The sequence below is a fragment of the Pseudophryne corroboree genome, chromosome 8 (assembly GCF_028390025.1).
Source record: "Pseudophryne corroboree isolate aPseCor3 chromosome 8, aPseCor3.hap2, whole genome shotgun sequence".
NCBI classification, from domain to species: Eukaryota; Metazoa; Chordata; class Amphibia; order Anura; family Myobatrachidae; genus Pseudophryne; species Pseudophryne corroboree.
In genome coordinates this window covers 248356027-248380174 of record NC_086451.1, presented here as the reverse complement: position 1 = coordinate 248380174, position 24148 = coordinate 248356027, and the positions used below count along the sequence as shown (strand labels likewise).

General features: G+C 46.6%; 1 protein-coding gene across 3 annotated transcripts in view; it reads left to right on the top strand.

Annotated features, from left to right (window-relative positions):
- ATP7A (ATPase copper transporting alpha) overlaps positions 1 to 24148 on the top strand; it is a 461725-nt gene that overhangs the window by 350953 nt on the left and 86624 nt on the right. For all 3 annotated transcript variants that reach the window (XM_063937168.1, XM_063937169.1, XM_063937170.1), the window contains exon 16: positions 14940 to 15122. In XM_063937168.1, coding sequence (XP_063793238.1) covers positions 14940 to 15122 — 183 coding nt within the window. The remainder of the gene's footprint in view (positions 1 to 14939; positions 15123 to 24148) is intronic.

Sequence of the window (24148 nt, the reverse complement as noted above, 5' to 3'; positions counted from 1 at the left end):
AGTCCATTTAGCGATGGTCCATAAGACAGTGGTATCCAACCCAAAGTGTAAAGAATCCACAGTTTGTATGCTGCAGAAGATAATAAAACAAAGGTTCTCAAACTTGGTCTACAGGACCCCAAACAGATCACACTTTCTAGGTCACTTAGCAGGTGTACAGGTGTAATCATTGCTGGCTGACACATTTTACAAGATCAAGTGGAGTGAAATATTTCACCTGTGATTTTGTGAGGAGACCTGGAAAACATACACTATGTTGAGGCCCTGAGGACCGAGTTTGAGAACCTATGTAATAGAGCATGCTGTCCCCTTGATGGTAAAGGAATTCCTTCTGGAAATGCCCACTGTTCTGACAAATCACCTGGCACGTTTCGCTGCTGAGGGCAGCTTTAAACTTTGGGGGCTAATAGCCTTATTGTTGAACTGTCCAATAATTTTCCCAGTACTGGACCAATTTATATGCCCAGAGACCTGCCTAAGCCTCTGGCCACATGTAGCGGCCAAGCGGGTCCCACTGAAGAAAAAAGAGAGAGAGGGCGTAAAACAAACTTGAAGTAATATTACTATTGTATTTATTGGTAATCTAATAAAACCATTCATATCATTAAAACCTTTGCATAATAAAAATGGAAACATCAGCATAGACATGTATCACTTGTTATAAAATGTTGCAAACCACTGGATAATGTATCAAATAGAATTCAATCATAATTTGATGAAATAAACTGGTTGGCAAAAATTCAGCCATGATCTCTTGATGCACTATTCATCAAGCTGCACGAATATATAGCTGCAGGTATTGTTTCCCAGATAATTATTTTTCTTAAGTCATATATCAGTTGATAAATGCTGGCCAGCAATATATAACTCCCATTAAGGGGAGATTGGGATGATGGCTTTACAGTACCTTTGGAGATGCCGCTTTGTATCTGAAATCGGCTCCGTAAATATTCACTATTGTTCCTCTGAAGAAACGACCTAGCTCTTGAGGTCGAGAAACACGTCAGGACATGGGGACGTATCCCCATTTCAATCATACAACTGGTTTCATCAGCTATAACCGAGCGGTATCAGCAATCCATCCTGAAGCCCCCAGCACTGGTTCTCCTGCTAAACGGAGACAGCAGCATCAAGGACATACCATCACCGCTGAGCGGACCTTGCTCAGTGTCCTGAGCCGCCTGATCGGCTCCTGCACTACACGTGGATTTCGGCATCACGGACAGTTTGGTTACCACCAAGCAGCTATTGCACTCTTCCTGAGCCGCCTGCACCGGCTCCCCTGTCAAGCGGAGACCGCGGCCGCACAAGGGGGGTCATTCCGAGTTGTTCGCTCGGTAAAAATCTTTTCCGCTTAATGCGCATGCGCAATGTCCGCACTGCGACTGCGCCAAGTAAATTTGCTATGCAGTTAGGATTTTTACTCACGGCTTTTTCTTCGTTCTGGCGATCGTAATGTGATTGACAGGAAATGGGTGTTACTGGGCGGAAACAGGCCGTTTTATGGGCGTGTGGGAAAAAAACGCTACCGTTTCCGGGAAAAACGCAGGAGTGGCCGGAGAAACGGGGGAGTGTCTGGGCGAACGCTGGGTGTGTTTGTGACGTCAAACCAGGAACGACAAGCACTGAACTGATCGCAGATGCCGAGTAAGTCTGGAGCTACTTAGAAACTGCTACGAGGTGTGTAATCGCAATATTGCGAATACATCGTTCGCAATTTTAAGATGCTAAGATTCACTCCCAGTAGGCGGCGGCTTAGCATGAGCAAATCTGCTAAAATCCGCTTGCGAGCGAACAACTCGGAATGACCACCTAGATATCAAACGGAGACGGACGGAGTCTCATACCTTGTGAATTAAAGTCCATGTGTGCCGTCTGATTTACGTCCCTACACGGAAGCATAGGCTACAAGGGACACTGGTGCTATTAGTGTTCAGTAGCTACAGTGAATATTTACGGAGCTGATTTTAGATAAAAAAAAGTGGCATCTCTAAAGGTACTGTAAAGCCATCATCCCAATCTCCCCTTAACTGGAGTTATATATTGCTGGTCAGCAGTTATCAACTGATATATGACTTAAGAAAAATAATTATCTGGGAAACAATACCTGCATCTATATATCCGTGCAGCTTGATGAATAGTGCATCAAGAGATCACGGCTGAATTTTTGCCAACCAGTTTATTTCATCAAATTATGATTGAATTCTATTTGATACATTATCCAGTGGTTTGCAACATTTTAGAACAAGTGGTACATGTCTATGCTGATGTTTCCATTTTTATTATGCTAAGGTTTTTATTATACGAATGGTTTTATTACATTATTACCATTAAATACAATAGTAATATTACTTCAAGTTTGTTTTACCCCCTCTATCTCTTTTTTCTTCTTTGTTTATTAGGGTTTGCTAATGCCCTTCATTGAGAGCAGCACAATAAACTTACGAACAGGTGGTTGATCACAGGGCGCCTTACACACACTCTTGTTTACGGGTTCCACTGAACTGGATGCGCTTGGCCGGGGAGGGGTTTTTGTGTTCACACGGATCCTGTTCTGCGGGATACCGTAGAACAGGATGCGTCAGTGACGCACAGGATTTCAATAGAACACAGTGCTGCCACATACAGTACATTGAAATGTATGTGTTCACAATGAAATGCCGTCGTCCTGCCGCCCGGCCCAACATCCGGCGGCGGGACTGCCGCACATGTGTGGGCGCCTGCTTAGGCACCCATGTGCACTCTCCTTGTGGCCGATCGGCTATGTGTGGCCCTACACTAATACTTTTTGGACTTTTATTCCCATTTTGAGGCTCTTTTATTTGCCTATTTTTAATTGTATTTATATTTAAGTATTGAAACTGATATTACTGCTTGACATATTTTATTTTCATTTGATTACATGATAGTAGCACTGTGTATTTATACTTTATTATGAAGAAATGTTTGGACATTGTCCAGACTTCTGATGATTATAGACCTGTCACCATGAGTTCACGTCACTTGCTTTTCAGCACATTAATGGCAGTTTATATTTCCCCCTATCCTTTTACTTATACCCCTCTCATATATAAACCCTGGCTTTAACTCTGGACACAGAACACAGGTTGAAGCCTGGGTTTCAGTACTTAACACCCTTTCAACCCTGAGTGATGGACCAAAGGTTATTCCTGGGTCATCACCCTTGACACCTGACCCGTGTCTTCCGTCTAGCAGTGGAAGACCCAAGTACTACTGTCCAAGCCAGTGATCGCCTTTGGTATGGCCCAGGTCATCAAGACCCAGGTTATGCCTTTCACACACACCAGCTGGTGGCACTGGACAGGGTTGCAAGTCCCAGGAATAACCCAGGTCACTTGCAGGGTCATAGACCTGGGGCTGTCAACTTGAGTCTGACCCTTTCAGACATAAGATGGACCTGGGTCGATTTTCCATGGCGCTGATATATCCTGGGTTTTTACTTGTGTCTGAAAGGGGTATTGTAGTCACTCCCTTCAGCCTTTTAAAGGGTTATTCCCTTTTATGTAGTAGATATTTCCAAACATTACATATTGCCTGCATTATGGGGGGTTTTCTGCTGGGACTCATCTTCTACACTGTTAGTGGACCATCTGATTCCCATAATTCCATGTCTGACGTGAACAGTCTGCACGATTACACACAAGAAATTGGTTTCACTGCACTTGTAGGAGTGTGAATACATTTGTGTCATGAGAAGAAGGAAGCATATTTTAAAAATAAAAAACTTAATATAAAAAAAAAAGATAAAATATATTGATAAGCATAAGGCGTTCATTAATGTCTTGACACAGTTCATTGGCAGTTTATTTTTTACAGAGGTCAAAGTATGATCAGCTAAATTATAATCTCCATAAATATATTTTCTCTGACGTCCTAGTGGATGCTGGGAACTCCGTAAGGACCATGGGGAATAGCGGCTCCGCAGGAGTCTGGGCACAACTAAAAGAAAGCTTTTAGACTACCTGGTGTGCACTGGCTCCTCCCACTATGACCCTCCTCCAAGCCTCAGTTAGATTTTTGTGCCCGGCCGAGCTGGATGCACACTAGGGGCTCTCCTGAGCTCTTAGAAAGAAAGTATAATTTAGGTTTCTCTGACGTCCTAGTGGATGCTGGGAACTCCGTAAGGACCATGGGGAATAGCGGGCTCCGAAGGAGGCTAAAGATTCATGACTACCTGGTGTGCACTGGCTCCTCCCACTATGACCCTCCTCCAAGCCTCAGTTAGATTTTGTGCCCGGCCGAGGTTGGATGCACACTAGGGGCTCTCCTGAGCCTTTAGAAAGAAAGTATAGAAATTAGGTTTTTTATTTTCAGTGAGACCTGCTGGCAACAGGCTCACTGCAGCGAGGGACTAAGGGGAGAAGAAGCGAACCTGCCTGCTTGCAGCCAGCTTGGGCTTCTTAGGCTACTGGACACCATTAGCTCCAGAGGGATCGACCGCAGGCCCAGCCTTGGTGTTCGGTCCCGGAGCCGCGCCGCCGTCCCCCTTACAGAGCCAGAAGCAAGAAGAGGTCCGGAAAATCGGCGGCAGAAGACATCAGTCTTCACCAAGGTAGCGCACAGCACTGCAGCTGTGCGCCATTGCTCCTCACACACACTTCACACTCCGGTCACTGAGGGTGCAGGGCGCTGGGGGGGGGGGTGCCCTGAGAAGCAATAATAACACCTTGGCTGGCAAAAATACCACAATATATAGCCCCAGAGGCTATATATGTGGAAAATACCCCTGCCAGAATATAGGAAAAAGCGGGAGAATAGTCCGCGGAAAAGGGGCGGAGCTATCTCCTGCAGCACACTGGCGCCATTTTTCCCTCACAGCTCCGCTGGAAGGAAGCTCCCTGGCTCTCCCCTGCAGTCTACACTACAGAAAAGGGTAAAAAAGAGAGGGGGGCACTAAATTTAGGCGCAGTATACATTTATATAGAAAAAGCAGCTATAGGGGACATAACTCAGTTAGTCCCTGCATTATATAGCGCTCTGGTGTGTGCTGGCATACTCTCACTCTGTCCCCCCAAAGGGCTTTTGTGGGTCCTGTCCTCTGTTGGAGCATTCCCTGTGTGTGTGCGGTGTGTCGATACGGCTGTGTCGACATGTTTGATGAGGATGATGATGTGGAGACGGAGCAGATGCCTTTAGAAGGGATGTCACCCCCTGCGGGGCAGACACCTGAGTGGATGAGCTTATGGAAAGAAATGAGTGCACGTATAGACTCCTTACATAAGAAATTTGACGACATGCCAAATGTGGGACAGCCGACTTCTCAGCTCGTGCCTGTCCAGGCGTCTCAAAGGTCATCAGGGGCTCTGAAACGCCCGCTACCTCAGACCGCAGACCCAGATGTCGACACGGATACTGACACCAGTGTCGACGACGATGAGTCTAACCTGATGCCCACTAAGGCCATTCACTGCATGATTGAGGCAATGAAAGAGGTGTTACACATTTCTGATATAACTACAGGTACCATTAAAAGGGTATTATGTTTGGGGAGAAAAAACTACCCGTAGTTTTTCCCCCATCAGATGAATTAAATGAAGTGTGTAAAGAAGCGTGGGCTTTCCCTGATAAAAAATTGGTAATTCCTAAGAAGGTACTAATGGCGTTCCCTTTCCCGCCAGAGGATAGGTCACGTTGGGAAACACCTCCTAGGGTGGATAAAGCGCTCACACGTTTGTCTAAAAAGGTGGCACTACCGTCTCCGGATACGGCCGCCCTCAAGGAACCTGCTGATAGAAAGCAGGAGGCGATCCTGAAGTCTGTATATACACACTCAGGCATTATACTTAGACCAGCTATTGCGTCAGCATGGATGTGCAGTGCTGCCGCCGCGTGGTCAGATAAACTGTCAGAAAATATTGACACACTAGACAGAGACACGATCCTGCTAACCATAGACCATATCAAAGACTCAGTCTTATATATGAGAGATGCACAGAGGGAAATCTGCCGGCTGGCATCTAAAGTAAGTGCATTGTCCATTTCTGCTAGGAGAGGCTTATGGACTCGGCAGTGGACAGGAGATGCAGATTCTAAAAGGCACATGGAAGTTTTGCCTTATAAGGGTGAGGAATTATTTGGGGATGGTCTCTCGGACCTAGTTTCCACAGCAACGTCTGGGAAGTCAGCATTTTTACCCCATGTCCCCTCACAGCCTAAGAAGGCGCTGTTTTATCAGGTTCAGTCCTTTCGGACCCAGAAAAACAAGCGTGGAAAAGGCGGGTCTTTTCTGTCCAGAGGCAGAGGTAGGGGAAAAAGGCTGCAACAAACAGCAGGTTCCCAGGAGCAAAAGTCCTCCCCCGCTTCTTCTTCCAAGTCAGCCGCATGACGGTGGGGCTCCACAGGCGGAGCCAGGTACGGTGGGGGGCCGCCTCAAGAATTTCAGCGATCAGTGGGCTCGCTCACAGGTGGATCCCTGGATCCTTCAAATAGTATCTCAGGGGTACAAACTGGAATTCGAGGCGTCTCCACCCCACCGGTTCCTAAAATCTGCCTTGCCGATTGCTCCCTCAGACAGGGAGGCGGTGCTAGCGGCAATTCACAAGCTGTATTCCCAGCAGGTGATAATCAAGGTACCCCTACTTCAACAAGGCCGGGGTTACTATTCCACACTATTTGTGGTGCCGAAACCGGACAGTTCGGTGAGACCCATTTTAAATTTGAAATCCTTGAACACATACATAAAAAAATTCAAGTTCAAGATGGAATCGCTCAGGGCGGTTATTGCAAGCCTGGACGAGGGGGATTACATGGTATCCCTGGACATCAAGGATGCTTACTTGCATGTCCCCATTTACCATCCTCACCAGGAGTACCTCAGATTTGTGGTACAGGATTGCCATTACCAATTCCAGACGCTGCCGTTTGGACTGTCCACGGCACCGAGGGTATTTACCAAGGTTATGGCGGAAATGATGATACTCCTTCGAAAAAAGGGAGTTTTAATTATCCCGTACTTGGACGATCTCATAATAAAGGCGAGATCCAAGGAACAGTTGTTGGTGGGAGTAGCAATATCTCAGGAAGTGCTGCACCAGCACGGCTGGATTCTGAATATCCCAAAGTCACAGCTGGTTCCGACGACACGGCTACTGTTCCTGGGTATGATCCTGGATACAGTCCAGAAAAAAGTGTTTCTCCCGGAGGAGAAAGCCAGGGAGTTGTCATCTCTAGTCAGAGACCTCCTGAAACCAAAACAGGTATCGGTGCATCACTGCACGCGGGTCCTGGGAAAGATGGTAGCTTCTTACGAAGCAATTCCCTTCGGCAGGTTCCATGCCAGAATCTTTCAGTGGGACCTATTGGACAAATGGTCCGGATCGCATCTTCAGATGCATCGCTTAATAACCCTGTCTCCAAGAACCAGGGTGTCTCTACTGTGGTGGCTGCAGAGTGCCCATCTTCTGGAGGGCTGCAGGTTCGGCATACAGGACTGGGTCCTGGTGACCACGGATGCCAGCCTTCGAGGCTGGGGGGCAGTCACACGGGGAAGAAACTTCCAAGGACTATGGTCGAGTCAGGAGACTTCCCTTCACATAAATATTCTGGAACTATGGGCCATTTACAATGCCCTAAGTCAAGCAAAATCCCTGCTCCTACACCAGCCGGTGCTGATCCAGTCAGACAACATCACGGCAGTCGCCCATGTAAATCGACAGGGAGGCACAAGAAGCAGGATGGCAATGGCAGAAGCCACAAGAATTCTCCGATGGGCGGAGAATCATGTACTAGCACTGTCAGCAGTGTTCATTCCGGGAGTGGACAACTGGGAAGCAGACTTCCTCAGCAGACACGACCTCCACCCGGGAGAGTGGGGACTTCATCCAGAAGTCTTCCAGATGCTGGTAAACCGTTGGGAAAAACCACAGGTGGACATGATGGCGTCCCGCCTCAACAAAAAGTTAAAAAGATATTGCGCCTGTGGCACCTTGGGATCTCAACGTGGTGTTGAGTTTCTTAAAATCACATTGGTTTGAGCCACTAAAAACCGTGGATCTAAAATATCTCACGTGGAAAGTGGTCATGTTATTGGCCTTGGCTTCAGCCAGGCGAGTGTCAGAATTGGCGGCTTTATCATGTAAAAGCCCTTATCTGATTTTCCATATGGATAGGGCAGAATTGAGGACTCGTCCCCAGTTTCTCCCTAAGGTGGTGTCAGCGTTTTCACCTGAACCAGCCTATTGTGGTGCCTGCGGCTACTAGGGATTTGGAGGACTCCAAGTTGCTAGACGTTGTCAGGGCCCTGAAAATATATGTTTCCAGGACGGCTGGAATCAGAAAATCTGACTCGCTGTTTATCCTGTATGCACCCAACAAGCTGGGTGCTCTTGCTTCTAAGCAGACTATTGCTCGCTGGATTTGTAGTACAATTCGGCTTGCACATTCACAGCCAAAATCTGTAAATGCCCATTCCACAAGGAAGGTGGGCTCATCTTGGGCAGCTGCCCGAGGGGTCTCGGCTTTACAACTTTGCCGAGCAGCTACTTGGTCAGGGGCAAACACGTTTGCAAAATTCTACAAATTTGATACCCTGGCTGAGGAGGACCTGGAGTTCTCTCATTCGGTGCTGCAGAGTCATCCGCACTCTCCCGCCCGTTTGGGAGCTTTGGTATAATCCCCATGGTCCTGACGGAGTTCCCAGCATCCACTAGGACGTCAGAGAAAATAAGAATTTACTCACCGGTAATTCTATTTCTCGTAGTCCGTAGTGGATGCTGGGCGCCCATCCCAAGTGCGGATTGTCTGCAATACTTGTAAATAGTTATTGCTAATTAAAGGGTTATTGTTGAGCCATCTGTTGAGAGGCTCAGTTGTTTTCATACTGTCAAACTGGATATAGTATCACGAGTTGTACGGTGTGATTGGTGTGGCTGGTATGAGTCTTACCCGGGATTCAAAATCCTTCCTTATTATGTCAGCTCGTCCGGGCACAGTGTCCTAACTGAGGCTTGGAGGAGCCAGTGCACACCAGGTAGTCATGAATCTTTCTAGAGTGCCCAGCCTCCTTCGGAGCCTGCTATTCCCCATGGTCCTTACGGAGTTCCCAGCATCCACTACGGACTACGAGAAATAGAATTACCGGTGAGTAAATTCTTATTTTTTTATTTTACAGTGAGACCTGCTGGCAACAGGCTCACTGCAACGAGGGACTAAGGGGAGAAGAAGCGAACCTACCTGCTTGCAGCTAGCTTGGGCTTCTTAGGCTACTGGCCACCATTAGCTCCAGAGGGATCGACCGCATGGAACTGGCCTTGGTGTTCGGTCCCGGAGCCGCGCCGCCGTCCCCCTTACAGAGCCAGAAGCAAGAAGAAGTCCGGAAAATCGGCGGCATGAAGACTTCTGTCTTCACCAAGGTAGCGCACAGCACTGCAGCTGTGCGCCATTGCTCCTCATACACACTTCACACTCCGGTCACTGAGGGTGCAGGGCGCTGGGGGGGGGGGGGGGGCGCCCTGAGCAGCAATAAAAACACCTTGGCTGGCAAAACAATCACAATATATAGCCCCAGAGGCTATATATGTGATAATTACCCCTGCCAGAATCCTTAAAAAAGCGGGAGAAAAGTCCGCGAAAAAGGGGCGGAGCTATCTCCCTCAACACACTGGCGCCATTTCTCCCTCACAGTTCCGCTGGAAGGAAGCTCCCTGGCTCTCCCCTGCAGTCTACACTACAGAAAAGGGTAAAAAAGAGAGGGGGGGCACTAAATTTAGGCGCAGTAAATATTATAGCAGCTATAGGGGACATAATTCAGTTAGTCCCTGCATTATATAGCGCTCTGGTGTGTGCTGGCATACTCTCTCTCTGTCTCCCCAAAGGGCTTCTGTGGGGTCCTGTCCTCTGTTAGAGCATTCCCGGTGTGTTTGCGGGGTGTCGGTACGGCTGTGTCGACATGTTTGATGAGGAAAATTATGTGGAGGCGGAGCAGATGCCTATAGAAGTGATGTCACCCCCTGCGGGGCAGACACCTGAGTGGATGGTTTTATGGAAGGAATTACGTGCAAGTGTCGACTCCTTACTCAAAAAATTTGACGACATGCCAAATGCGGGACAGCCGGCTTCTCAGCTCGTGCCTGCCCAGGTGTCTCAAAGGCCATCAGGGGCTCTAAAACGCCCGCTACCTCAGATGGCAGACGCAGATGTCGACACGGATACTGATACCAGTGTCGACGACGATGAGTCAAATCTAATGTCCACTAGGGCCATTCGTTGCATGATTGAGGCAATGAAGGAGGTATTACACATTTCGGATATAAACCCAGGTACCACTAAAAAGGGTATTATGTTTGGGGAGAAAAAACTACCCGTAGTTTTTCCCCCATCTGAAGAATTAAATGAAGTGTGTGAGGAAGCGTGGGCTTTCCCCGATAAAAGATTGGTAATCCCTAAAAAATTACTAATGGCGTTCCCTTTCCCGCCAGAGGATAGGGCACGTTGGGAAACACCTCCTAGGGTGGATAAAGCGCTCACACGTTTGTCTAAAAAGGTGGCACTTCCGTCTCCGGATACGGCCGCCCTAAAGGAGCCTGCGGATAGAAAGCAGGAGGCGATCCTGAAGTCTGTATATACACACTCAGGCATTATACTTAGACCAGCTATTGCGTCAGCATGGATGTGCAGTGCTGCCGCTGCATGGTCAGATTCCCTATCAGAAAATATTGACACCCTAGACAGGGACACTATTCTCCTAACCATAGAGCATATAAAAGACTCAGTCTTATACATGAGAGATGCACAGAGGGAGATCTGCCGGCTGGCATCTAAAATAAGTGCATTGTCCATTTCTGCTAGGAGAGGCTTATGGACTCGGCAGTGGACAGGGGATGCAGATTCCAAAAGGCACATGGAAGTTTTGCCTTATAAGGGTGAGGAGTTATTCGGGGATGGTCTCTCGGACCTAGTTTCCACAGCGACAGCTGGGAAGTCAGCATTTTTACCCCAGGTTCCCTCACAGCCTAAAAAAGCGCCGTTTTATCAAGTACAGTCCTTTCGGACCCAGAGAAACAGGCGAGGAAAAGGCGGGTCCTTTCTGTCCAGAGGCAGAGGTAGGGGAAAAAGGCTGCAACAAACAGCAGGTTTCCAGGAGCAAAAGTCCTCCCCCGCTTCTTCTTCCAAGTCCGCCGCATGACGGTGGGGCTCCACAGGCGGAGCCAGGTACGGTGGGGGGCCGCCTCAAAAATTTCAGCGATCAGTGGGCTCGCTCACAGGTGGATCCCTGGATCTTGCAAGTAGTATCTCAGGGGTACAGACTGGAATTCGAGGCGTCTCCCCCCCGCCGTTTCCTCAAATCTGCCTTGCCAACAACTCCCTCAGGCAGGGAGGCTGTGCTAGAGGCAATTCACAAGCTGTATTCCCAGCAGGTGATAGTCAAGGTGCCCCTACTTCAACAAGGACGGGGTTACTATTCCACACTGTTTGTGGTACCGAAACCGGACGGTTCGGTGAGACCCATTTTAAATTTGAAATCCTTGAACACATACATAAAAAAGTTCAAGTTCAAGATGGAATCGCTCAGGGCGGTTATTGCAATCCTGATTGCAAGCCTGGACGAGGGGGATTACATGGTATCCCTGGACATCAAGGATGCTTACCTGCATGTCCCCATTTTTCATCCTCACCAGGAGTACCTCAGATTTGCGGTACAAAATTGCCATTACCAATTCCAGACGCTGCCGTTTGGACTGTCCACGGCACCGAGGGTGTTTACCAAGGTAATGGCGGAAATGATGATACTCCTTCGAAAAAAGGGAGTTTTAATTATCCCGTACTTGGACGATCTCCTAATAAAGGCGAGATCCAGGGAGCAGTTGTTGGTAGGAGTAGCACTATCTCTGGAGGTGCTACACCAGCACGGTTGGATTCTGAATATTCCAAAGTCACAGCTGTTTCCGACGACACGTCTACTGTTCCTGGGAATGATTTTGGACACAGTCCAGAAAAAAGTGTTTCTCCCGGAGGAGAAAGCCAAGGAGCTGTCATCTCTAGTCAGAGACCTCCTAAAACCAAAACAGGTGTCGGTGCATCACTGCACGCGAGTCCTGGGAAAGATGGTGGCTTCTTACGAAGCAATTCCTTTCGGCAGGTTCCATGCCAGAATCTTTCAGTGGGACCTGTTGGACCAATGGTCCGGATCGCATCTTCAGATGCATCGGCTAATAACCCTGTCTCCAAGAACCAGGGAGTCTCTGCTGTGGTGGCTGCAGAGTGCTCATCTCCTAGAGGGCCGCAGATTCGGCATACAGGACTGGGTCCTGGTGACCACGGATGCCAGCCTGGGGGGCAGTCACACAGGGAAGAAACTTCCAAGGACTATGGTCGAGTCAGGAGACTTCCTTACACATAAATATTCTAGAACTAAGGGCCATTTACAATGCCCTAAGTCAGGCAAAACCCCTGCTTCTACACCAGCCGGTACTGATCCAGTCAGACAACATCACGGCGGTCGCCCATGTAAACCGACAGGGCGGCACAAGAAGCAGGACGGTAATGGCAGAAGCCACAAGGATTCTCCGATGGGCGGAAAATCACGTGCTAGCACTGTCAGCAGTGTTCATTCCGGGAGTGGACAACTGGGAAGCAGACTTCCTCAGCAGGCACGACCTCCACCCGGGAGAGTGGTGACTTCATCCAGAAGTCTTCACACTGATTGTAAATCGTTGGGAACGGCCACAGGTGGACATGATGGCGTCTCGCCTAAACAAAAAACTGGAGAGATATTGCGCCAGGTCAAGGGACCCTCAGGCGATAGCGGTGGACGCTCTAGTGACACCGTGGGTGTACCAGTCAGTTTATGTGTTCCCTCCTCTGCCTCTCATACCAAAGATATTGAGAATAATAAGAAAACGAGGAGTAAGGACAATACTCGTGGTTCCGGATTGACCAAGAAGAGCTTGGTACCCGGAACTTCAAGAGATGATCTCAGAGGACCCATGGCCTCTGCCGCTCAGACAGGACCTGCTGCAGCAGGGGCCCTGTCTGTTCCAAGACTTACCGCGGCTGCGTTTGACGGCATGGCGGTTGAACGCCGGATCCTAAAGGAAAAGGGCATTCCGGAGGATGTCATTCCTACGCTGATTAAAGCCAGGAAAGATGTAACGGTAAAACATTATCGCCGCATATGGCGGAAATATGTTGCTTGGTGTGAGGCCAATAAGGCCCCAACAGAGGAATTTCAGCTGGGTCGATTTCTGCACTTCCTGCAGACAGGAGTGACTATGGGCCTAAAATTAGGCTCCATTAAGGTACAGATATCGGCTCTGTCGATTTTCTTCCAAAAAGAACTAGCTTCACTACCTGAAGTTCAGACATTTGTAAAAGGAGTGCTGCATATTCAGCCCCCCTTTGTGCCTCCAGTGGCACCCTGGGATCTCAACGTGGTGTTGAATTTCCTAAAATCACATTGGTTTGAGCCACTAAAGACCGTGGATCTAAAATATCTCACGTGGAAAGTGGTCATGTTATTGGCCTTGGCTTCGGCCAGGCGTGTATCAGAATTGGCGGCTTTGTCATTTAAAAGTCCTTATCTGATTTTCCATATGGATAGGGCAGAATTGAGGACTCGTCCCCAGTTTCTCCCTAAGGTGGTATCTGCTTTTCACTTGAACCAACCTATTGTAGTGCCTGCGGCTACTAGCGACTTGGAGGATTCCAAGTTACTGGACGTAGTCAGGGCCTTGAAAATTTATGTTTCCAGGACGGCTGGAGTCAGGAAAACTGACTCGCTATTTATCCTGTATGCACCCAACAAACTGGGTGCTCCTGCTTCTAAGCAGACTATTGCTCGCTGGATTTGTAGCACAATTCAGCTGGCGCATTCTGCGGCTGGACTGCCGCATCCTAAATCAGTAAAAGCCCATTCTACAAGGAAGGTGGGCTCATCTTGGGCGGCTGCCCGAGGGGTCTCGGCTTTACAACTTTGCCGAGTTGCTACTTGGTCAGGAGCAAACACGTTTGCAAAATTCTACAAATTTGATACCCTGGCTGAGGAGGACCTTGAGTTCTCTCATTCGGTGCTGCAGAGTCATCCGCACTCTCCCGCCCGTTTGGGAGCTTTGGTATAATCCCCATGGTCCTTACGGAGTTCCCAGCATCCACTAGGACGTCAGAGAAAATAAGAATTTACTCACCGGTAATTCTATTTCTCGTAGTCCGTAGTGGATGCTGGGCGCCCGTCCCAAGTGCGGATTGTCTGCAATACTTGTACATAGTTGTTGTTCACAAAAGGGTTATTGTTATGAGCCATCTGTTGAGAGGCTCAGTTAAATTTCATACTGTTAACTGGATATGGTATCACGAGTTATACGGTGTGATTGGTGTGGCTGGTATGGGTCTTACCCGGGATTCAAAATCCTACCTTATTGTGTCAGCTCTTCCGGGCACAGTATCCTAACTGAGGCTTGGAGGAGGGTCATAGTGGGAGGAGCCAGTGCACACCAGGTAGTCTAAAAGCTTTCTTTTAGTTGTGCCCAGACTCCTGCGGAGCCGCTATTCCCCATGGTCCTTACGGAGTTCCCAGCATCCACTACGGACTACGAGAAATAGAATTACCGGTGAGTAAATTCTTATTTACATCAGTCTAAAAGAAAAGGATAAATAAGAGATTTTGTTATTCTGCTTACAAATTCTGAAAACATAGGGGTAGAGTCTGACATTTCAAAGGTGAACTGTAACTTCTTGCTACATTTTTTTTTACTACAGTAACAAATATTGGTTATTGCAGTTTTTTTTTCTAACACACATATTGCTTATTTAGTATCATAATTGTAATCTATGTTAATTGCACTAGTAAATCCACTGTGCTTTCTTCTTTTTTCCAGAAACAAGAAATTACAGATGTATATGTTTTATATCATTTCTGTTGTAGTGTAGTTGTTTTTTAAAATGCAAATATGTGACAAATAAAAATATTTTATTCGTTAATTCAGGTGAAGACTATTGTGTTTGATAAGACTGGTACAATCACGCATGGCTCGCCAATTGTTATGCAAGTGAAGGTGTTGGTAGAAAGTAACCGGATGCCACCAAATAAACTACTGGCAATTGTGGGCACTGCAGAGGGCAATAGTGAACACCCTCTTGGATCAGCAGTCACAAAGCATTGCAAAGAGGTAAAGTATCTAGGATCAGTATAAAGAGTTTACAGATGTCCACTCACATGGATGGATGTTTGGCGGGGATTTCGCCTTGGCTGCTTGGACATACATTAGGTGCACTAAATAGCCTAGGTTTGGAAGTTCAGCGCTCTTTGACTGGATCATTTGCAGAACATGCAATGCATGTCACAGGCATACAATTTTGTTTTTTGGCTTACCAGATCTTCCACTATGCATATACAGATGTGTCTTCATACATTTTTGTTACAGTCACACCACACAGCCCCTCTTGGCGTGCCAAGTCGCATGAAAATCTTTTAGCACCCGGTGTATTTTTTGCTTCTTTTTTTTGACAGAAATGTGTTTTATCTGCAGTGCAATGACTAGGACACACCAGCAGACTGTATTGATTAATTTGATATGTCAGTTGTATATTGTGTGACTGAGTCTCTGAATCTGTACACGTAGTTCTACAATGTAGCAGCCGCAGCTTTTTTCCAATACAAATTCTTGGCATGGCTGCACGGGCACACACACCACGTCTAGGCGCCAAACTGCACCTTAGTATGTTGCCCATGTGTTCCTGTGGGCATGTAAGCTTAGACACAAGCACACGCCCTAGTCGCGGGCACACTTGCTGTGCCTGGCTTGCCGCGAATACTGCAAGCTGCAGGCTAGATGAGCATGGCTACATCTGTATATATGTTAAAGCAAAAGGAGAAAGGGAAACATAGTGTGTACTTTTATATACAAATTATTCTCATATCATGTGGCCGTAGTCTCATCTAATGGTGGATGATAACAGACTTTGGATAATTTCACACCATTGTACTACAGTGGTTGCTGTGCAGTGCTGAGTCTTTGATTTCTCTGGATCTTCAATAATTTATATTCTGCCCTCAGGATACACGTAGAAAATGGGAGTCTATTGTATACCTTCCAGGAGAAAGTGGTGTGGGGCAATCTCACACAGGTATACTCCCCATAGATAGGTGGTGTCTCATCTTTGGACATACATTTTAATGTACCCGATGCTGTTGGTATGTCTAGAAACTTATTGGATAAAGTTAATATCAAATTTAAGTGAGGGTTGTCAATTCAGAAATGAGGGTTGGTGTAGTGAAATAATACAACTAAAAACATTACAACATATCCCTCTCTCTCTCTAATTCTATATAATATATGTGTGTGTGTGTGTGTGTGTGTGTGTGTGTGTGTGTGTATGTGTATATATATATATATATATATATATGTCTGTGTGTGTATGTGTATATATATATATATATATATATATATATATAGTCATCTCGGGGGTCTGGCGCTCCGTAGTTATATTAGTATGTTGCGGTACCTTCGCTTTGATAATGTAGAAATAGTCTCGGTGGCGTGGCACTCACGTCTTATATATGAATGAATAATGCGGACTACAGTCTGCTATCAACGTTTCAATATTATTCAATATTTTCGTCAGGATGTAAAATATATTGAATAATATTGAAACGTTGATAGCAGACTGTAGTCCGCATTATTCATTCATATATAAGACGTGAGTGCCGCGCCACCGAGACTATTTATATATATATATATATATATATATATGTATAGATACATACACACGCAAGAATCCGGCACTTAGACTGCTTCCGACCAAAATCTTGCAAGGTGCCTTCCATATTAGGCTGCTCAGCATACAGCCCTATATAGCATCGATACCCGGTGGCACTCTGGACTTCTTAAACGGAAATAATCGCCAACACATGCTTATGTTAATCTCACTCAGGGCAATGATCTCACTACAGTACAACACCCTTTAGGGGTTCGGATCAGTGCGCAAATTTTAAATCCAAACGGAGGTACACGCGCAGGGGCCAACAGAAAGCGCGGCAGGAGAAGAGCAGCCGGGAGACCACCCGTACAACACAGGACTTAATTTTTAATCTCTCATCTAGATCCTTATCGAAGGAGGAGTCGGCCGTTCTGCAAAAAGGACTTACCTTTGTCCCTACATCCAATTTTGACTCTCTACAGTGGAAGATTGATTCATTTAAACTTAAACGTAGCATTAAATTAAGAGAACATTTTGGGACACATAATACATCTATATCTACGGATCATTTACCTGCACATATAGTGCAATTTAAGGCTAGGTCAAAGTTTGATCCTATTAGTAACAATGCATCATTGAAAACCTTTATGAGATCTTAACTATGAAATTTCTGAAGATAGAGCGTCATTTAGGGGGTCATTCCGAGTTGTTCGCTCGTTGGCGATTTTCGCAACGGAGCGATTAAGGCAAAAATGCGCATGCACTAAGTAAATTAGCACAAAACTTAGTAGATTTATTCACGTCCGAACGAAGAATTTTCATTGTTGAAGTGATCGCAGTGTGATTGACAGGAAGTGGGTGTTTCTGGGCGGAAACTGACCGTTTTCTGGGAGTGTGCGGAAAAACACAGGCGTGCCAGGATAACACGCAGGAGTGTCTGGAGAAACGGGGGAGTGGCTGGCCGAATGCAGGGCGTGTTTGTGACGTCAAACCAGGAACGAAACGGGCTGAGCTGATCGCAGTGTAGGAGTAAGTCTCGAGCTACTCAGAAACTGCTAAGAATTTTCTATTCGCAATTCTGCTAATCTTTTGTTCGCAATTCTGCTAAGCTAAGATACACTCCCAGAGGGCGGCGGCCTAGCGTGTGCAATGCTGCTAAAAGCAGCTAGCGAGCGAACAACTCGGAATGATCCCCTTAAGCCGAAGTATTGGAATCTTTCTAGGGAGGAACGTGTAGCCTTAAATGCATTAGCCTCGTATGATGACATTATAATACGTCAGTCTGATAAAGGAGGCTCGATAGTAAGTCAAGATCTGTCTGTATATAGAGATGATATTTTACAACAATTATCAGATACAAATACGTACAAATTGCTGTCAGGCGACCCTACAGTATCCTTTAAGAAAGATTTAGATTTGACATTGGAACTAGCTGTCAAAGAAGGTTTCATTTCAGAACAATTAAAAAATTGTTTAACGGTGGCTTATCCTATCAGGCCGATTTTATACACAATACCTAAAATACATAAACATCCCACTAGACCACCAGTATCAGTTTATCTGGATGGTTTTTTGCAACCTGTAATACAGGCTAAACCCACCCATTTAAAAGATACTACGGCATTATTACTGGCCATAAATAAGTTGCCTGATTTACCTTAACACTAGATGATGTGTTCAGTTGATGTATGTAGTCTTTATACATGTATTCCCCACAGTTTGGGTTTATTGTCTCTCGGGAGGCTTCTGGTTAGTAACGCTAAATACACTGGACCTGACATAGAATTTTTTTATGTCGTTGTTGGAATTAATTTTGCATAAAAATTCTATTTTGATGGTAAATTTTATTTACAGTCAGCAGGAGTAGCGATGGGTTCTTCAGTGGCACCATCGGTGGTCAACAGTTTTATGTTCATGGTCGAACAAGACGTATTTTTCACAGATCCTGAAATATCTAAAAATGTATTTGCATATTATCGCTACATAGATCATGTCTTAATCTTCTGTCTGGGAGCAGAGGAGGAGTTTAGGTCTCTGATGGAGACCCATAATAGGACAGACAGCCCTGTGAAATTTACTTATTCACTCAGCACTCAAAGTGTGAACTTTCTTGATGTGACGATTTCTAGAGTGGGTAAAAGGTTAGAAACATCCCTTTTATAGTAAACTGACCGACAGGAATAACATCCTGATGTCATCTAATGCACACCCCAAAGCACTTAAGGATGCTTTACCATACAGTCAATTTTTAAGGGTGTTGAGAATCACCAGCAATAGATCCGAAGCTCTGCTGAAGTTAGATCAGATGGTGCTTAAATTTAGAGAGAGGGGGTATTGTCTCAAGATTTTGAATGAAATGAAAATTAAAGCATTAGCGGTTCCGAAGGATCAGTTACTGAGCAGTACTAGGAGTAAAGCAAGTGATAAAAAATTTGTCTGGCCGAATAAATTTACACCTATGAGTCCTCACATCTCTAAAACTGCAAAAAAATATTGGCCATTGATTAGCACGGACCCAGGACTTAATCTCAACAATACTACTTTAATGCCATGTTACCGCAGAGGGAAGAATTTGAGAAATTCTCTGGTACGCACAGACATAACTAACATGGGCAAAAATAAAGCAGCTACATTTTTAGGTAACCCTAAACCGGGCTGTTTCCGTTGCCAGAATTGCACCACTTGTGGTTTTATGCAATCTGGGTCAGTATTTTTTCACCCTTTCTCAGGCAAGAAATTTTCAATTAGATATCATCTGACTTTCACCAGTCAGTTCGTTATTTATGTTATTACTTGCCCATGCTCCCTTCAATATGTAGGCGAAGACAGAAAGGCAATTTAGGGAACGAATGGCCCTTCATCGTTCCGCAATAAAAGCTGCTATTTCCAAAGGAACGAGTGACCAACCACTAGCCAGACACTTTGCTGAAGCTAGGCACAATTTAACGGCCATCAAATACAGGATTATATATCATATCCCTCCTTTAACCCGGGGAGGAGATAGGTAAAAAGTATTACTCCAAAGGGAGGTACAGTGGATAGACAGGTTGAGTACGTTGGCCCCTAGGGTGTTAAATGAAACCCTTGGGTTACATTGCTTTTTGTGATTTAGTTGAACATCCAGGATTTCTGTTTAGATATGTGACAATAGTTTATTATGTTCAGTTAGGTATTTCTCTATTAGGTTACAATGTTTGTAAATGAATTGTTACAGTAATGTGCTACGAGTGTAAATTGTTTTGTATCACATTCATAGTTTACCTGTTGCTAAGTAACGTGAGTTGTGAGATTGTCTGACGTCATTGTCCTGCCACGGAGCGGTGAGGTGAAGGCGGGACATGACGCCGGACACGTCTCTTCACTGGTGCTATTTAAGTGGGCAAGTGTTTGTTTGAATTTTGCTATATGCCACATCTTGATAAAAGTGCTGAGGCACTGAAACGTCGATTAAGAAAAAAAGAGATAAAACATAGGCATGTGTTGGTGATTCTTTTCGTGTAAGAAGTACAGAGTGCCGCCGGGTATCGATGCTATATATATATATATATATATATATATATATATATATTTCTCTTACGTCCTAGAGGATGCTGGGGACTCCGTAAGGACCATGGGATAGACGGGCTCCGCAGGAGACATGGGCACTTTAAGAAAGACTTTAGGTATGGGTGTGCACTGGCTCCTCCCCCTATGCCCCTCCTCCAGACCTCAGTTTACTACTGTGCCCAGAGGAGACTGGGTGCATTACAGGGAGCTCTCCTGAGTTTCCTGAAAGAAAGTATTTTGTTAGGTTTTTTATTTTCAGGGAGCCTGCTGGCAACAGACTCCCTGCATCGTGGGACTGAGGAGAGAGAAGCAGACATACTTCTGTGAGTTTCAAGGCTCTGCTTCTTAGGCTACTGGACACCATTAGCTCCAGAGGGAGTCGGAACACAGGTCTCACCCTGGAGTTCGTCCCGGAGCCGCGCCGCCGTCCTCCTCACAGAGCCAGAAGATAGAAGCCGGGTGAGTATGAGAAGAAAGAAGACTTCAGAGGTGGCAGAAGACTTCAGATCTTCACTGAGGTAACGCACAGCAGTTAAGCTGTGCACCATTGCTCCCACACAGCACACACAAACGGCAGTCACTGTAAGGGTGCAGGGCGCAGGGGGGGCGCCCTGGGCAGCAATATAACCTCATTTTCTGGCAAAAGTAGATATATACAGCTAGGCACTGTATATATAAAGAGCCCCCGCCAGTTTTTTATATATTTCTCTAACGTCCTAAGTGGATGCTGGGACTCAGTCAGGACCATGGGGAATAGCGGCTCCGCAGGAGACAGGGCACAAAAATAAAGCTTTAGGATTAGGTGGTGTGTACTGGCTCCTCCCCCCATGACCCTCCTCCAAGCCTCAGTTAGGTTTTTGTGCCCGTCCGAGCAGGGTGCAATCTAGGTGGCTCTCCTAAAGAGCTGCTTAGAAAAAGTTTTTAGGTTTTTTATTTTCAGTGAGTCCTGCTGGCAACAGCAGGCTCACTGCATCGAGGGACTTAGGGGAGAGAATTTCAACTCACTTGCGTGCAGGATGGATTGGATTCTTAGGCTACTGGACACCATTAGCTCCAGAGGGAGTCGGAACACAGGTCTCACCCTGGGGTTCGTCCCGGAGCCGCGCCGCCGACCCCCCTTACAGATGCTGAAGATTGAAGGTCCGGAAACAGGCGGCAGAAGGCTCTTCAGTCTTCATGAAGGTAGCGCACAGCACTGCAGCTGTGCGCCATTGTTGTCACACACTTCACACCAAGCGGTCACGGAGGGTGCAGGGCGCTGCTGGGGGCGCCCTGGGCAGCAATATTTAATACCTTTATGGCAAAAGAATACATCACATATAGCCATTGAGGCTATATGTATGTATTTAACCCATGCCAGATATCTAAAACTCCGGGAGAAAAGCCCGCCGAAATAGGGGGCGGGGCTTATTCTCCTCAGCACACAGCGCCATTTTCCTGCTCAGCTCCGCTGTGAGGAAGGCTCCCAGGACTCTCCCCTGCACTGCACTACAGAAACAGGGTAAAACAGAGAGGGGGGGCATTTTTTGGCGATATTTTGATATATTTAAGCTGCTATAAGGAACAACACTTATATAAGGTTGTTCCCATATATATTATAGCGCTTGGGTGTGTGCTGGCAAACTCTCCCTCTGTCTCCCCAAAGGGCTAGTGGGGTCCTGTCTTCGATAAGAGCATTCCCTGTGTGTCTGCTGTGTGTTGGTACGTGTGTGTCGACATGTATGAGGACGAGATTGGTGTGGAGGCAGAGCAATTGCCGATAATGGTGATGTCACCCCCCAGGGAGTCGACACCGGAATGGATGGCTTTGTTTATGGAATTACGTGATAATGTCAGCACATTACAAAAATCAGTTGACGACATGAGACGGCCGGCAAACCAGTTAGTACCTGCCCAGGCGTCTCAGACACCGTCAGGGGCTGTAAAGCGCCCTTTACCTCAGTCGGTCGACACAGACCCAGACACAGACACTGAATCTAGTGTCGACGGTGATGAAACAAACGTATTTTCAAGTAGGGCCACACGTTATATGATCACGGCAATGAAGGAGGCTTTGCATATCTCTGATACTGCAAGTACCACAAAAAGGGGTGTTATGTGGGGGGTGAAAAAACTACCTGTAGTTTTTCCTGAATCAGAGGAATTAAATGATGTATGTGATGAAGCGTGGGTTAACCCAGATAGAAAAGTGCTAATTTCAAAAAAGTTATTAGCATTATACCCTTTCCCGCCAGAGGTTAGGGCGCGCTGGGAAACACCCCCTAGGGTGGATAAGGCGCTCACACGCTTATCAAAACAAGTGGCGTTACCGTCTCCTGATACGGCCGCCCTCAGGGATCCAGCTGATAGGAGACTGGAAACTACCCTAAAAAGTATATACACACATACTGGTGTTATACTGCGACCAGCCATCGCCTCAGCCTGGATGTGCAGTGCTGGGGTCGTCTGGTTGGATTCCCTGACTGAAAATATTGATACCCTGGATAGGGACAGTATTTTATTGACTATAGAGCAATTAAAGGATGCTTTACTTTATATGCGAGATGCTCAGAGAGATATTTGCACTCTGGCATCGAGAGTAAATGCGATGTCCATATCTGCCAGAAGGAGTTTATGGACGCGACAGTGGTCAGGTGATGCGGATTCCAAACGACATATGGAAGTATTGCCGTATAAAGGGGAGGAATTATTTGGCGTCGGTCTATCGGATCTGGTGGCCACGGCAACTGCCGGAAAATCCACCTTTTTACCTCAGACCCCCTCCCAACAGAAAAAGACACCGTCTTTTCAGCCGCAGTCCTTTCGGTCCTATAAGAACAAGCGGACAAAAGGACAGTCATATCTGCCTCGGGGCAGAGGAAGGGGTAAGAGAGGGCAGCAAGCAGCCCCTGCCCAGGAACAGAAGCCCTCTCAGGGTTCTGCAAAGCCCTCAGCATGACGCTGGGGCCTTACAAGCGGACTCAGGAGCGGTGGGGGGTCGACTCAAGAATTTCAGCGCACAGTGGGCTTGCTCACAGGTGGACCCCTGGATCCTGCAGGTAGTATCTCAGGGTTACAGGTTGGAATTCGAGAAGTCTCCCCCTCGCAGGTTCCTAAAGTCTGCTTTGCCAACGTCTCCCTCAGACAGGGCGACGGTATTGGAAGCCATTCACAAGCTGTTTTCTCAGCAGGTGATAGTCAAGGTACCCCTCCTACAACAGGGAAAGGGGTATTACTCCACGCTATTTGTGGTACCGAAGCCGGACGGCTCGGTAAGACCTATTCTAAATCTGAAATCTTTGAACCTGTACATACAAAAATTCAAGTTCAAGATGGAGTCACTCAGAACAGTGATAGCGAATCTGGAAGAAGGGGACTTTATGGTGTCCCTGGACATAAAGGATGCTTACCTGCATGTCCCAATTTGCCCTTCACATCAAGGGTACCTCAGGTTCGTGGTGCAAAACTGTCATTATCAGTTTCAGACGCTGCCGTTTGGATTGTCCACGGCACCTCGGGTCTTTACCAAGGTAATGGCCGAAATGATGATTCTTCTGCGAAGAAGAGGCGTATTAATTATCCCTTACTTGGACGATCTCCTGATAAGGGCAAGGTCCAGAGAACAGCTGGAGGACGGAGTAGCACTAACCCGACTAGTGCTGCAACAACACGGGTGGATTCTGAATTTTCCAAAATCTCAGTTGACCCCGACGACACGTCTGCTGTTCCTGGGAATGATTCTGGACACGGTTCAGAAAAAGGTGTTTCTTCCGGAGGAGAAAGCCAGGGAGTTATCCGAACTTGTCAGGAACCTCCTAAAACCAGGGAAAGTGTCTGTGCATCAATGCACAAGAGTCCTGGGAAAGATGGTGGCTTCTTACGAAGCGATTCCATTCGGCAGATTCCACGCACGAACTTTTCAGTGGGATCTGCTGGACAAATGGTCCGGATCACATCTGCAGATGCATCA